Consider the following 16,363-nt stretch of genomic DNA (forward strand, 5'->3'; position numbering starts at 1 on the left):
TTAACAGAACAAAAATTGTCACAAATTTTACGCATTAAAGTTTCTTCAGACTTAGTTCCCAAACCTTCCTATTCGTCCAGTTTTATCATTTTAAAAGTTAAGATGGTGACAACAAGTAATACATAATTCATAAAAACACTTGCACAAAAATAGACCGTAGAATACCAGAAGCTCCACAACTGGCAAAGTTTTGTAGCTGTGTCCGTTTTGTCTGCCTTGGTGTCGGGTATCAAAATTCATGTTCCTTACAGTGTTTCAGCCTGAAGAAGTGGAATCATTTTAGTAATAAAACTATTGTTTGAATAGCTTCAGCATACGCTTTCAAACAGTTCTGGGTCTTGCTTTCCTTGTTGCGACTCAGGTTCAGTAAACTGAACATTCTTCTCCTGTGTCTTCTGTGCCAGATTCAAATGTAAGATGCAAAATACCCAACAGGCAGAAGTAATCTTTAGTTCGTGGCGATGCTGCTCACGCCTCGGCACAGTCATGCAGCCTCTGCAGAGACCGCGCTGCTCGTGTCACGGGCCAGAGTGGCCTGGGCAGGACACGCCGTTCTGGGTCCGTGTCCTGTGTGTGTCCCAGGCTTCCAAACGCTTCCTAGTCCTGCACTGGCAACTAATTCCATAGACCAGCAGCGCTGTTCTTCAATATACACGTTTGGTAGTGGCATCTTATGGAAGGAGTTATTTTCCAATGAATGCTACTAACTAAAGTCTCTCCTTTTCTTGTACTAACCAATTCTACACCTAGCGTTGTTTTGTGAGCCCGGGGGGATCTAACTTAGAGCAAGTGTTTTGCAGCGCAGAGTGCGAGAGTGTTTGCCCTGTGCCTCTTGTTTCTTGTCCTTGCGCTGTAGAAACAAGAAGCTTTATATTAAATGGAGGAGCAATGCAGGTAAATGACTATTTGCCCTTGCATGCTTGAGCAGTCTAGTTACTAATAAATGTGTCTGCCTTCTGCATATTTAAACCCTGAAAGGTTGTCTAATTGCACACTAGCAGTCACTGGTAATGGCCTTTCCTGTGTGTGTGGATGGACGAGCTGGTGAGTCAGAGCCTTGGGCAGCGCGTCTCAAGCAGGAGTAGATCCCGCAGCACTTATCCCCATTTCACATGGAAGAGCTCGAGACGTGACGTGCCCAAGGCAAAGAGCGAGTCAGCGGTGAGGGTAAAATAGAGCTCCCGCATCCCAGTCCTGAGCTTGGTTCTGTTGTTAACCTCCACCGCACTAATGACAACCCTCTGCAAAGTGGTGGGTTTAATGTAAAAATAAAGATTATTTATGTGCATCTGCAATCGAATGGTTTCTGACTGAACAGAGTTAACTCTAAAAAGATACTCCTTTTTTAATAGTGCACAGCCCTAGTTTAAGCGAACACACTGTCGTCTTCATCTTTGGTTTGACTTGATTAGAGCTAAAACCTCTTTAAAGCCCCTTTGAAAAGCAGTGACACTCTGGGGAGAGTTAGCAGTACATTTCTCGCCACATGTTCTCGGTGGCATCATGTGTATGTGTTCAATCACAAAGGAAATGCAAAGCAGTGTCACAATTAGTTTCTCTCCAGTTTTTGATCATGTAAGCTTAATTTAATTAGAAGGCATACTGAAGGGTTTAAAGAGTTCTCTGCCTTTTTCATTTTCCTTTGCAAGCCATGGCTAATTGTTCCTGAGCAGCAGCTAAAGCTTTACACTCCCTCTGAGAACTGAGGATGGAACTTTCCAAGTGTGTTCACGCAGCTGTTGCTCAACCTCTTTAGGCTGCTGGAGTCGCAGCTTCAGTCCCAGAAGAAGAGCCACGAGAATGAGCTGGAACTGCTGCGAGGTGAGATCCAGGGTCTGAAGGAGGAGAACAACCGCCAGCAGCAGCTCCTGGCGCAGAACCTGCAGCTGCCTCCCGAGGCCCGCATCGAAGCCAGCCTGCAGCACGAGATCACCCGGCTGACTAACGAGAACCTGGTAAGGGAACCGCGCTGCAGGAGCAGCCCGGGGAGCTTGGAGACTTGCTGCACCTGCAGGTTCTTATCAGTTTTCAGATGGCAGCCTCCTGCAAGAATTTGCATGAGTGCACTTGCTTTTTGTAGGTAACCTAGTAGGAGAGATTTGTGATTGCTCGGGAAGCATTACAATTTCAGGAAGGTTGTTTGAAGCTTGTGGCGTGGAGAAAGCTCGTGGATCCCAGCTTCCAAGTGATGAGTTGAATCATTGTTAAATAGAATGATTGATATCCAGGGAACTCATAAAAAATATTAGTGCCAAGTACTGCTGTTTCTTCTCAAATATATTAGTTTATTGATTTTGTTGAAAAACTCTCATGTAGTTCTTCCGTTATTTGATGTCACTTTTCCCCTGTGTTTTGAGCTCTGGCTATCCAGTGTGTTCTGAAGAAAGAAAGAGTTCCAGAAAAAGAAACCTGGTTAGAAGTCACTTAGTTAATAACTGGTGTTCCTTGTTTACTGCACATTTGGTATGAAAAAAAGATCAGGTGAAGGGCCTTACCTTTCCCTGCAAAGGAGCATGTTCATCATGTGCAGGCTCGTTCCATTCTCAGGGAGGTTTCCAAAGAGTCCTGTGTTGGAATATCATTGGCTTATTGCTGTTTGTTGGTACAGGGAGCCATGCTACTTCAGGAAGAGAAGCCCTTTGAGTGTCATTGCTTCCTCTAAAAGAGCCAAGGTTTGGTCTTTCTTGCCTATGTGTGATACAAGAGTTACCCTGTCGGGCTCTTGTCTTAGTACCGAAGATTTTGAGGAAGGCGTCGGTTAATTCAGTGAATAGATGTTGAGGACTGATTCAAGGTATGTCAAGGTTGCCTCAGCAGCAGGTGTCTCCCGCTGCCAAAGGTGAATGGCAAAATCTCCATCTCTGGCAGCTCCCTCCTGATGCTTATTCATCTGTTAGGATTTTTAGCCTTTTTCCCCCCCAAGAGACCTACTCATCACATTCTGTGTTCCCAAGACAACACACAGTCATGTAATTATATCCCAGAGGAGCTCTCTTTATTTTCAAATACAGCAAATGTAATTTTACTTGTTAAATATAGACTCATTCGTTAGGATTTCAGTTCTGATGTTTGAGCATTACAAGTCCACTTCAAGTCAGCAATATGCTGCTTTTCCACTCCTAGCCCTAGAGGAGAAATAATCTAGAGGCTTTCCAAACCTGGTATTAGAATTGCAGTGTTCACTGCAATCCCATCTTGATTAGCGTAAGAAAATGGCCTGTCCGGGTTCTCACCGAGGTTATGTTCCAGGCTTTCACATGCTGGTACTGCCAGCTGTGAGTGAGCACCACACCTAAGGACCAGACGGCCTCAAAATGAGAGGTTCTTGAGCTTGTTTTAATCTGATGTCATTTATATAGTGCTTACTGAAATATCAGCGTCTCAAAGGCAGTGGAAAAACGATGCTGTACCTATTTTTACAGTTTTATGAGGAGTTGTATGCAGATGATCCCAAGAAGTATCAGTCGTACCGGATTGCACTTTACAAACGGACACTTGTATGTAGATGATGTGACTCCTGTTTCGCTGTTGTCTCGCTCGCTGTTTCTGGAGCACTAATTGAAAAGCAGGCGGCCTCTCTTTCTCCCTTTCAAAGGAGATCCCCGCAGAGCTTCCCCGTGCCAATTACTGCCCTCACTGCTTTTTTGTCAGTCTCAGTGTCCTCTGTGTGATCTGTGTCTCTTTCTGATGCACAGTTCTGTTACTAATACAAGTCTTGCACTGTGACTGAAGCAGGTCCTGTTTGAATACTACTTAATACCGCCCTGAAAAAGAGGTACATGATGCAAAACATGCCAAATTTTCAGAACAACTCTTTGCTTTGAAACTTTGGTACATTTCAATTCAGTTCAGCAAAGCAGAGGTGTGATGATGCAGGTGACTCCTGAAGGTGAGTGATGCCCAGTAGCCTGAATTTCTTCATAGGTCTCTTCACAGTGCCGGCATCTGGTATGAATAAATCTTTCAGAATCAAAACACATAACCTTTTAAGATTTTTCAAAAACACGCAGTCTGAAGGATAACATTGGAAGTAATACTATATTTCCATAATAATTAAAGCTATCAAATTGAGATAGCACCATATATAATCTTGAAATAATATAATTTATGAGATTCCAAACCTTAATGAGATGTGAAATGTGTTCCATTCATTTAGAGGAACCACAGAAAGAACTTTTCTCCTCCTCACATATTTATTGTTCAGAAATCTGTCCCTTTACTGATATTTTCAGAACAGTTTGTTGGACTCACATGTGGTGGGGGTTTTTTATTAATTTCAGTGGAAATTATGGTATCTGATGATGAGTATATTCTGTTGTTAACGGGGTAATGTTGAACACTACTTTTAATACGAAGCATGGCCTTGATTCTGTTCTTTCAACAGGCCTAATATCTCACTGCTCCACTACATTGTATTAGGTCATAAACTCTTTATTACATGATTAAGAGAAATTTTATGCTTAATTCAAATTTGTCACCAATGCTGCACTGATATTTTTCAGTGCTTTTAGGAACAGCGTATAAATGATGCAGAAATACAGGCTAGCTGTTAAATAATAAGGGAAGTGATTTCTGTGAGGCATTTGGAGGAGCAGAGAGGAAGCATTAGGGAGATGTGTTTGCAGCAAAGTGTCTTGTGCCATAGGAACTGACCTGGCTCGGAGCGTCTCCAGGTGCCCCTGCCTAAGAGCTTTGCCTTTGTCGTGCTGCACGTAACTTAATCATATTTGTGATTTGGGGCTTGTGTTGTAGGCAGCATACCGGCTTGCAGAGCTCAGCCAGCGGATGGCACCACTGTTCGGCTTTCCTCTCCGTCTTGCAATTCTAACAGCACTGATTTTTGTCTTTGTCACATGTTATGGCACTTTCTCATATCTTAATCGTCTTCTCATTTTAATTTACAGGATTTAATGGAACAGCTTGAAAAGCAAGACAAAACTGTTCGCAAGTTAAAGAAACAGTTGAAAGTATTTGCTAAGAAGATTGGTGAACTTGAAGGTACTTTTATATTTTGAGAGGAAGAGAAAGATTTTGGTTTACTTTCTGTGACGCTGTTGTCATCGTATCCATCTGTCTCAGTGGTTGCGAGGGCAGCAGCCTCTGTAACTGATTCCAGAAACAGGAGATGCGCTCGGTGCTCTATGCGTTCCTTTATAAACCTTTACAATATTTGGTGTATTTTGAAGCAATGAGTGGAAGGAGATTGATGCTCCTCTGAAGGCAGAAGCCACTGAAACTTAAAGAAATGTTCCGTGGCCTATTTCTGCACTTCGACACAGTACGTGTTTTTGTAAAGACAAAAGCAATACTAAATATGAAGCAAGCAGAAATAATTCCTCCAGTTGTCCTTTGTGAATTGCTGTGCTGCTGGAGCTGAGAACGCTGAGACTGTCCATCTCTGCGTGAGGTTTCCTTTCCTAGCTGGTAGGCAACTTCAGTATGGGAATGTTGAGATACGGACTAAGCTAATTGTATTTTTATGAGCATCAGAGTGAGTTGCCTTAGGATCTTGCACTCGTGAGACTGAGAACTTATTATACCTCTACATAAGTAGTGTCATTTTAATTGCTAAAAGCAATTAATGATGTTGTAAAGTTGAAGTATGACTTTGTTTTTAAATAATCCTGCTCCTAATCTTTCGGAAGGTTTTTATGGTCACCTGCTTCCTCCAGAAACAAGCTCACTGCCTGGTGAGTCGTTTTATTGAGTACTCAGACTGAAATTAGTGACAGTCTGCAGTGCTTCGGTGTTTGAAAAGAACTGCGATGTCAAGTTAAGCCTGGATTAACAGGGGTGTATTATCCTCTAGCAGGCGCTGGGTGCAGCCGGGAGGGCGGGCTGCAGAACGGGTACCTTTCAGGGGCTGAAGCCAAGTTTTGCTTCTCAAAACCAAACGTGCAGCTTAATCAAGTGGAGTGTGGGTGTTGAATGTGGCACCGTGGGGCACTGCAAGCAACAGGGTGGATATTTCATATATCCTTTTGAAAGGTTACTCCAGTTCGGGTTGTTTTTAAAAAGTCTTTCAGTATTGTTTGGTTGCTACTGCGGACAAGATCACAGTATTCCTACAAACTATGGAGTGGGAAAATACTTCTGAAAATATCATCAACAACCAACAAATATCATCTCAACAATCTGTCTTCTTGTTTAATGGGATTTGTTTAATCTGTCTTTAATGTTTAATGTGTTGCTAAGGAAAACATTTCTTAGTTCTGTATGCTGGAGATCTTCCTCAGAAGTGCCATAGTTATTGCTTGTACAGGAAGATATTATATATCATTTATTTTCATTTCCTCTCTGCAGTGGGCCAGATGGAGAACATATCACCCGGACAAATCATCGACGAACCTATTCGTCCAGTTAACATTCCACGGAAAGAAAAGGACTTCCAAGGGATGTTGGAATATAAGAAGGAGGATGAACAAAAGCTTGTCAAGAATCTTATTTTAGGTAAGCGTCTTTCCCGTTTGCAGCCTCCTCCGCTCCCACACGCTCTGCAAAATGAATGGGTACAACACAGAATTTGCATTGTGAAATGAATAGCTTATTTTGGTTTTGACAGTGCTCTATTTATCTAAAATTCATAAATGACTATTGTAATCTAAACAACGAAGTACATACTAATGTGTCTGCGTATCTTTTAGCAGGCAATTACGTTTTGTTCTATTCTGATGTTTTACCGAGAAAGCGGCTCTTCTTAGTTTTACTCTTGGTTTTCACTGGCCCTGTATAGATATGTATGTATGATTAACTCAGGAGGTTGTGATTATGACATATAACACCTTTCAGTGGCTTAACAAAACAATGTGTGTGTGTTTCTCCCAAGAGCTGAAGCCCCGTGGGGTGGCCGTCAACCTCATTCCAGGACTGCCGGCGTACATTTTGTTCATGTGTGTGCGCCACGCGGATTACCTCAATGATGACCAAAAAGTGCGGTCGTTGTTGACTTCCACCATCAATGGCATCAAAAAAGTGTTGAAGGTTAGTCAGTCTGCTTCGTTTAGGAAAACATTAATTGGCTCTGGAGTTCTGATCAGTAAAGTCCTCCCACCAACGTTACAAAGTGGTGTTAACAATTAGAGTGATACCATTTTATCCACATAGTGCCACAGATGGTTTGAATTAGTGGACAAAGAGTCGCGTGCCACAGAATGAGTGTTTGGGGAATAGCATCACATCACCCTGTGATTTCTGCACGGAGCGTTAGGACGGATCTGTGAGACACAAAGACTGTATCTGGGGGGGAAATCATATTTTGAAAAGCATTACAGAAATCGGGGAGGGTGTTTAATGGCATTTTGGCAAAACCCTTGCTTTTCTAATCTCTTACTGAAATACACAAAGTTTTGCAAAACATCGCAATATGAGTAGCTCCAAGAAAGTAGATTTTAAGTGCTTCGTTGTTTATCTAACATTTTATTCTTTTATTCCTCCTCCTAACCCTTATCGAAATGTGTTTGGTTTTAACCTTTAGAAAAGAGGCGATGACTTTGAGACGGTGTCCTTCTGGCTCTCCAACACCTGCCGATTTCTGCACTGTTTGAAGCAATATAGTGGAGAAGAGGTAAGCAGCGCTGCTGCTCGGCTTTCTGCTGCTCTACCGTGGGCACTACTCCTTAAGAAACTCCTGTGATATCTCAAAATCTAGCCAAAGTCTCTTTGTATAATACTTTTGTGTTCCACTGAAGTGTTTCTTTCTGTTATTTTCTGAATTCAGGGCTTTATGAAGCATAATACACCTCGTCAAAACGAACACTGCCTCACTAATTTTGATTTAGCTGAATACCGACAAGTACTGAGTGACTTGGCTATTCAGATCTACCAACAGCTCGTCCGAGTGTTGGAGAACATTCTGCAACCAATGATTGGTAAGGAAAGTTGAATGCTTGAACTTCACACCATAGTACCGAATGGAAAATGGTGATGGTGGTGATATACTATATCTTGTATTTCTTCCTAATCAGTAGAATTACTTTGATAGTATTTTATATCTATATTAAAATATAAATAGTATACTATTATATATAATAGTATAATATAATTAAAATAGTATCTATAATATACAATAGCATATATATAATAGTACATACGTTATTTAATGCGGTATTCTGGTTGTAGATGACAAGGGCTACACTGGACAGATTGGATTAGAAGCCAATCTAAGCTATGGCTGTTCTTCTGGCAGTGACAGAATAAATCAATACACCTTATTCGTGCTTGTCATAAATCATGCATTTACTGGAAGATATTGTTAGGGCAGTCTTACATTTGTCGCCCTGTCTGTTGGGAAGTATCCCATGGAAAAATTAGGCTTCAATTGCCTGAGAACTCGTAATTAAAATGCAGAAAAACAGTTGTTATTCTGGACAACGATTAGCACTGAGTATCTAGCATAATGCAGCTCGTTTTCAGGGAGATTTTTTCATTATAAGTGCTTTCCATTTTTCTCGTCAGACAGCAATTTTTATTACGCTTTCCGATCACACCGTTTAGAAGAGCGGAACAGCTCTTTGTGTGCTGACTCTGCTGCTCGTATGACCATGGGAGGAGAAAAGTGGTTTTGGGAGCTAGAGTTAGACCTTCCTTTGAAACACACACGCTGGGGTCTTTATAAAAACCCTGCAAGCATAGATTTTGTAGAACTTAGCGGGACACAGAATGTCTGGAAATCATGGCAAAGCGTGGCCAGCAGAGAGCCCAGCCTGCTCCGTCTGTATGAATACTGGGGTTTGCTGTCTCGCACAGTATGCTTGTATATCGGCGGTTTTCAGTCGTTATAATAATGTTGTCAATCAACTGCAGTTTCAGGAATGCTGGAGCATGAGACTATCCAGGGTGTCTCGGGCGTGAAGCCAACGGGGCTGCGGAAGAGAACGTCCAGCATTGCTGACGAGGGAACCTACACTTTAGACTCCATTATTCGGCAGCTGAACTCTTTCCATTCAGTGATGTGTCAGCACGGAATGGACCCGGAGCTCATCAAGCAGGTTGTCAAGCAGATGTTCTACATCATTGGGGCCGTGACGCTTAATAATCTTCTCCTGCGCAAGGACATGTGCTCGTGGAGCAAAGGAATGCAGATAAGGTGGGAGAGCTCATGTTGTGCTTTTCTCGAATGTGCTGTTGGAAATCTCAGTGAATTCTTGGCACTGCTGAACATCATTTTGATGGAATAGCAGATACGTTTTGAATGTCTGTTTTTCTGTACATAAACAGTTGCACGTGCTGTTAAACTGATTTTGTGAGGGTTGGCTAAACAGAGCTTGGTTAACTTAGGAAAAGTGGTAGAAGCAAACCAGAAGTATTTCATCAAATAAAAATCAGAACTGTAGGTGACATGTTGATAGTTGCTTTCTCAGCTTTTAGAGAAGAATAGCAGACATGCCTGCTGCGTTCCTTGTTCTCTGGTGGCTCAGCATCAGTGGATCCCTGCTCAGTGGCTCAGTGGATCCCCGCTTTGTTCATCCACGCTGTAGTTTGCTGCGTCCTGCAGTAAAGTCTTCTGCTCTGCTCTGCTCTGCTCTACTGTGCTCTATTCCTGCAGCTGGCATTGGTTGTCCAGTGCATTCCACTGGCCTGTGCCAGGAAATGTAGCTGAGGTGTTCCAGTCCCTCCAGTAACCTTGAAAAGCCTCACTGCACATTTGCATGGGCAAAATCTCATTACCTGTTTATACTTGTCACATTCCTGTCATTAATAGCAACAGAAACACATGGGAAAAGCTAGTTAATGGAAGTCCTTGGCCACAGTTTCTAAATGTCTTGAAACTCAAAATCTCTTGCCTTACTCAGAAGGAAACAGTATGAAGAGAAAATTACAAGAGATGACAAGTGTGAAGGAAAAACATGGAAGGACAAAGAAGCAGCACTGGGAAAGAGAAATTGGACGTGCTTTTGATTTAGCTGTAATCAAGCATTAAATGTCTCCATACTCTTACCTCTTTGTACAGATACAATGTGAGTCAACTGGAAGAATGGCTACGGGATAAAAATTTGATGAATAGTGGAGCTAAGGAAACGCTGGAACCCCTCATCCAGGCCGCACAGCTGTTGCAAGTCAAAAAGAAAACGGATGAAGATGCAGAAGCCATTTGTTCCATGTGCAATGCACTCACCACTGCCCAGGTAAGCCAACTGCCTTCCTTTTGCATTAGTACAATTAAAACAGATTAACTTAGAGGGGTAAAAAAGTGAAGTCATAAAACTGTCTCGAATGGAAGCTACAGGCTGTCATAATCATAGGGTCAAAATTAGGAAGATAAATACAGCGTGTTTCCAGGGGCATAGGAACGCCATCATCTGATTTCTCCATAGTTTGCTGTTTTCCACACACACGTAGAATGTTAGAGTTTCTGCCTCCAAAGAACATATGTTCTGAGGGAGGTCATTTAACATAGGGAGTCATTTAACATAGGGAGTCATTTAACACAGCATTAAGCAGATGACAGAATTCTATATGAATCAATAAAGCAAGAAATACTTGTAAAGATTTTTCTTTTTCAAATAGCTAATTTTAAAAGTATATTATCAGTAACCATGGATGCGTCTGTTGATTCGTCAGTAAAATGAACTTAAGAATGGTTGTTCTTCTTCACAGATTGTAAAAGTTCTGAATTTGTATACTCCAGTTAATGAGTTTGAAGAGAGAGTCTTGGTATCGTTTATACGTACAATACAGGTATGGCTTTGTTTTTTCATCAAAAATCAGCCGATTCTTTCTAAGAAACTCTCTGATGAGCTGAAATAGCTTGTGTCCCAAAACACATTCAGGAACCTGAACTAAGCCAGGCTGTTTAGCTGCTGGTTTTTAGCTGTGTTGAAAAGGCCATGTCAGCCTTAGGATTTTGAGCCATCACAATTTACCGCCTGCAGACTTAGATGAAAAGGTTCGTTTCCCTGTCAGTACGTATGAGGCTTTCGGAAGGTGAGATGGTTTTGTGCTCACACGTCTTTGTGGGTGTAAACACATTTGTATGCCAGCGTTTCGGGTGGCAACATTTATGTATCCAAATATACTTTCATTCCAAGGTTCTTCGTTTAGCCCTTCCAGTTTTATACATATTGATGAAAATGAAGCATTTTGAAAACTCCAAAGAAAAGCAGCCAGTAGAGCAAAATAAGAGAAATAAAGACGATCTTTCTGGTCTGTTAGAAATCACATTACACTGCCAGCAGGACAAGGGAGATTGGGAAGGATGCGGTTACCAGATAGTGTGCAAATTCTTCCTTTGCAGGGAATCTAAATATCTTCAGATTGCATTGTTAAGGGGAAGATATGCAGAACGGAAAATGACAATAGTAACTACAGTTTAATGGCACAAGTGTTGCAGATGTGTTGGGTCAGGTTAGCATAGAGCGTTTGTCTGTACACACGTGTATTTGTGAGTACAGATGCCTCTTTGCAGGTGATTGTTATGAATGAAGTGGCCAAATGCTCACGTAATCTCTCTTTTCTCTTTGCAGATGCGCCTGCGAGACAGGAAGGACTCTCCTCAGTTGCTCATGGATGCTAAACACATCTTCCCTGTTACTTTTCCATTTAATCCATCCTCTCTAGCATTAGAAACCATTCAGATCCCAGCCAGCTTAGGCCTGGGCTTCATATCACGTGTGTGATCCCAGGGAGGTGCCATCAGTGTTAGATGGAGAATGACTTCCCTGATGTCTGTACCCGTTAAAACATAGAGAGCCACTGAGAACACATTTTCTGTACAAACAGTCTATACATGCCCCGATCTGTAGTAACGTAGCTGGAAAACCACATAACAGCACCACAGACTGAAGGCTCAGAGGGAGACGTGTGTTTGTGTTCAGTCATTGCATTCATGGGGACATCACTAATTCATGCATTTCCAGAATGTGGAAATCAGGCTTGGACAAAAATGGTGTCTTCGGCTGTCTAGAGACATTTTTAGATCTTTAGTATCATATTTAAATAGTGTAAACTGAACTCCATATGTAATCTTCTCCTAGGCAGGGACCAACAGGGACGGTCGCAGTCCTGAGCATGGAAGACTTGAAAGTGAGGCATCTCATAGTAGGACACACAGTCACTTGGGAGCCTGACACGTTTAATTTGTAAAGGCTGGAATGGAGAACACAAACTGGCAATATAAAAAATGATTTCTTAAACCACTTCCTGACTTTTGTCAGTTTGACAGAAATTCTAGTGATAAGTCTCATAGCTCGCTATATGCTGTAACGTAAGTGTTCATTTGTTAGTAGTGTGGTTTAGGTTTACCAGGCATACTAAAGCGCTGCTGCATATCGTGTTCTTTTAAATGTATGACAGTATCATACTAGGAACTCAAATAAGATCCTTCATTTCTTGTCAGCAACCTTATTTACAGGCCAGTGCGGTTTGTTACTACACCTGGAGTTTTGCAAATGGCATCACATAACACCTGTAAAGGAAAATGGTAACTAAGCACAAGTAGCACACTGGAAATTACATGTTTAGTTCTTTTTAAAAGTAGTTCTCTGAAAATACAGAGTCTTGAAGCAACTGCTCAGAAGTCAATAATAATTTAGTATTTATTTAGATGTTGTAGTCTGTCTGACGTTCTCCTTTGTTCGTAGACCCCGGAGATGAGTAGAATCTCTTCTTTAGTGCCACTTTAAAAACAAAAAGAAAAGAAATTCATACTGGAATTTGAAGAAGAACGTGAATAGAAGATTTCTTCAGCAGCTCAAGGCTGCTGTTCTTTGACTAACAAGAATGTTCAGTAGGTTTTGACTATAATGCTGCCATTGCACTCTGACTCAAGCTGATTTAATGGTTGGAGATCCAGACTGCATACTGAGAAAACGAGTTGTTTTGAATATTGTACATCTTATTGGTAGCGTTTTTCTGTCTCACATATCTTGGATCTGCTATACGGAATTCACATTTCACAATGTGCAATATGAGTGCAGAATCCTTTCTGAAGGCTCCAATTCAGAACTTCAAAGCAGGTAGTTTGTGGTATATGGCTCAAATATACATGTAAAAAAGCCACACACATTGCTCAGTTGCATTGTGCAATATTTTCTATGTATTATAATAATGAGTAACTTAGTATAACATTAATTTCTTTTAATATTGCTAATGACTCTAGAGGTACACTAATAGGGTGTTTGGTACTGATCTGTTTGCCTGCAGACTCACAGGGGATGTGCTGTTAGGCAGGCTGGACATCGCGGGGGTTTCAGTGGAGAGGTGGATGTGCTGTTTGTGTGGCTGCCAGCGTCAGTCGTAAAGACAACCCAGACTTTGTCGGTATCATTTTAAGATGCTCCTGTCGTCTTGTTTTCAGCTGGTTATGCCCCATGTTATGTTTGATGGGTCACGGCAGTACTTGCAAAGCTGCAGTGCGTAAATGTTCTGAATGGTGTTGATTGTTCTCCTCTGTGTGGTATATACCACACACTCTTCTGTCAAATGTTACTTGATTTCTGGAACTACAGCTCCAGACAAGGTATAACGGAGTTTTCAGGCTGTCGGGGTGCTGTCCTGTGGGAATGTGATGGGAAAGCCCTCACGTTGGTAACGAGGTTGGGCTGGAAATACCTGAGAACATGCTGACCTACAACATTTTTCTGCTATTGAAATACAAACAGTTGGCGTTACAGTATGTTCATACTGTAGGTCAGGAAATAGATCCACGACTTAAGCATTAGTGTATTAAAATGTATGCCTAAATGTATTTCTGTTTCTTTTTTGAGTTGGTTTACCTGTAAAAAGCCTTATTGTATCTTGTTTCCTTAAGAAATAGTGTTTAGTAATTTATAGGTATTATCCTTAACCTCAGTGGTTTGACTGGTATCACTTTTCTATCACATTTAAAGTATATGCTGCTTGACATGTTTTAAAGGAAGATATTTTTAAGTTGGAATCGATGTGTAACTGGTAATTCATCTAATACTTTACCTGGCAGTATTTTACATGCACTTTTCAGAAGTAAAGATGTAGTGTCAGTGTATAATATATCTTTCACCGTAGGACTAATATCTCTTTAACCATGGAATATAATGCAGAATTATTTTAGCTTTTTTTTTTTCCTTTGGATCATTGTTATGCTCTTTTAATGTGGACATATCTTTTATATTTTAATTTATTACCTATTGCTATGACAGATTTTATCGGATGCTGGAAAAATACCTGTCAACGGCCCCTTAGAATGATATACAGTTATTGTAGAGATTTTGCACAATAATTACCTCATTCAGTTTGGTGTATTTTATTCCAGTGATAATTTAATTCTGATGTTTAGGACACAATCTTCTATCCAAATTCTGAAATATTGCTTCCCAGACTTCCATCCGGGGTGGAAGTGCTTAAGTCTGTTGAATGCAGTTAGTCTGTTTTGTATATCCCAGGAAAAATGTAGGATCAACCTCGATGTTGCCAAGAGGATTGATATCCCGTAACGTTTGTTCCCAACTTGGAAACACCAGCATTTGCAATTTGAAGATCTGTGTAATTGAAACGTAACACATTTCAAATACCGTACAAAAATGATGAGTAAGCACTTGGGTTTTTTAAGATGCTGATACTTCATGTGATAGATAAAAGCCTTTAAACATGGGTTTTCACTTGATGCCACTGCAGTACATGGGTGAAAACCGAAACGTTGTCAGAATGACCTGAGCTCTGATCTGTTGTAGTGTCTGACGTTGTACTTAGTTAATGTATGCATCATAAAAGCTGTAGCCTAATAGCTATCACTGGAAAATGTCCAAATAAAAAGACAACTGTAAGATTTGCCTTGGATCGTGTTGGTTGGTTGTTCCCGCTGCCCCCGTGTCACCCGCCAAGGGCGCCGGACCTTGGTTGTGTGAACCACGGCACCGACAGCGTGCCATCGAGTGCTGCGCGTGCTTGGGAAGGCTTGGCTGGACATAACTCGCTCCTTGTAGGCTATTTTGTCACCAAATATTAGCTGTTAGTGAAATAAGATCTGTACTTCGCTGAAACGTTGTGTTCTGTGCCGTGAAAGCTCCTGTGTGGCCGGCAGAGCATGGATCCACCACCTTCCCAAACCAGGTACTACGTTTATTTGGATCTTTCTTATGCAGGATATTTAAATATATCACCTATTAGTGCCCTAAGTTTACTAAATGCATTCTGAGTCGTTTATTTTCATCTCAGTTCATTAGAGAAGCTCCATGATGGATGGTGATTGATGTTCCTGCTGTTTTTTCCCTGTTGGGTCAGGACCGGCTCCCCTCGTCATCCCTGGCAGCCCGAGTGGCCATTATTGCTGATGCCAGGCGGTGTGTCCGAGGGTCCGTACGGGCTGTACCGGTGTGTGACAGGGGAGGCCACCGCTCCCCTCCCCTGTCCCCTGTCCCTGGCGTGCGCGCTGCCCGCACAAACAGCCCCGCGGGTGCGGGAGCGCTTTACCCAGGCGCGGCGGGCAGCGGGCGAGCGGCGCCTCCGCGGTGCCCTCGGGGGAGCCGCCCGCCGCTCCGCGGGCAGGGCCGTGCCCGGGCGGGCCGGGCCGCGGATCCGGGGCGGTGTCCGGGGCGGTGCGGCGGCCACCTGCCCTGCGGCCCCGCCGCACCGCGTCTGTGTCCGCGGGCGGCCCCGAGCGGCGGCGCCTCGGCCCCCATGGCGCTGGCCGAGCTCTACACCCAGGTGAGCGGGCGGGGAGCGGCCTGGACGCACCGGAGCGCTACGGCCGCGGCGGGGACGCGGGGGTGACGGCCGCCCGGTGCGGGGCGCGGGGAGGACAAGGCGCACGGAGAGGACGGGGGGCACGGAAGGACAGGGGGGCATGGGAAGTGCAGGGGGAGCACGGAAGGAACTGGGTCACGGAAGGACAGGGGACACGGGCCGGGCGGTGCCCGACTCGCCGCAGCGGGCGGGGGTTCGTGTTCTCCCGGGAGCCGCTGGTGGGATTCGGGGATTGCACCCGGCGGGGGGACCCGTGTCCGTGTGTCGGGTGCATCACCCGTCGGACCGCTGAGCCGAAGCACGTCCCAGCGGCTCTGAGATCCCGGAACAGCACGGGGAAAACTCCTTTTTTGGGACTTGTGAGCTTTTCTTTAGGTGTCGGTCTCTGACGTGCCGGCTGCCGATTAGGCAGCTGTGGAGTTCAACAGCACTTCCCTGGCCACTTAATCGCGAAGCGCTCACTCTTTTTTAATGCAAATATTGAATGTGTTTGGCAAATCTTGGCACTAAAACACAGATTACTTCATCCTCAATACGGCTGCTCTAATTTTTGCACGTTTCCCACTTTGCCTGGAGTCGCCAGAGCATTGTGACGTATGATTTGTTTGCTTAGCTTTAAATATCAAAAATAACACGCATACATTCCTAATTTATAAGCCTGTATCTCTTCTATCGCAAAAACAGGTGCCATAATAAACTCTGATTT

General features: G+C 43.1%; 2 protein-coding genes across 11 annotated transcripts in view; both read left to right on the forward strand.

Moving 5' to 3' along the window:
• The window catches only part of MYO5A (myosin VA), an 82,729-nt gene extending 67,991 nt beyond the window's left edge, over positions 1-14,738 (forward strand). For 5 of the 9 annotated variants that reach the window (XM_065076390.1, XM_065076385.1, XM_065076386.1 and 2 more), the window contains 11 exons: positions 1,757-1,955; positions 3,423-3,497; positions 4,905-4,998; positions 6,304-6,450; positions 6,827-6,981; positions 7,475-7,564; positions 7,718-7,868; positions 8,803-9,085; positions 9,950-10,124; positions 10,597-10,677; positions 11,463-14,738. In XM_065076390.1, coding sequence (XP_064932462.1) covers positions 1,757-1,955; positions 3,423-3,497; positions 4,905-4,998; positions 6,304-6,450; positions 6,827-6,981; positions 7,475-7,564; positions 7,718-7,868; positions 8,803-9,085; positions 9,950-10,124; positions 10,597-10,677; positions 11,463-11,615 — 1,603 coding nt within the window. In that variant the 3' untranslated portion in view covers positions 11,616-14,738. The remainder of the gene's footprint in view (positions 1-1,756; positions 1,956-3,422; positions 3,498-4,904; positions 4,999-6,303; positions 6,451-6,826; positions 6,982-7,474; positions 7,565-7,717; positions 7,869-8,802; positions 9,086-9,949; positions 10,125-10,596; positions 10,678-11,462) is intronic. The other 4 variants (XM_065076387.1, XM_021300878.2, XM_065076391.1 and 1 more) reach the window with 1 other exon arrangement.
• A 703-nt stretch (positions 14,739-15,441) lies between these two features.
• MYO5C (myosin VC) overlaps positions 15,442-16,363 on the forward strand; it is a 34,750-nt gene continuing 33,828 nt past the window's right edge. Inside the window, exon 1 of one of the 2 annotated variants that reach the window (XM_065076394.1) lies at positions 15,442-15,618. In XM_065076394.1, the coding sequence (XP_064932466.1) occupies positions 15,592-15,618 (27 nt within the window). In that variant the 5' untranslated portion in view covers positions 15,442-15,591. The remainder of the gene's footprint in view (positions 15,619-16,363) is intronic. The other variant, XM_065076393.1, reaches the window with a different exon arrangement.

Source organism: Columba livia, chromosome 11 (genome assembly GCF_036013475.1).
Source record: "Columba livia isolate bColLiv1 breed racing homer chromosome 11, bColLiv1.pat.W.v2, whole genome shotgun sequence".
In the NCBI taxonomy this organism is placed as follows: domain Eukaryota; kingdom Metazoa; phylum Chordata; class Aves; order Columbiformes; family Columbidae; genus Columba; species Columba livia.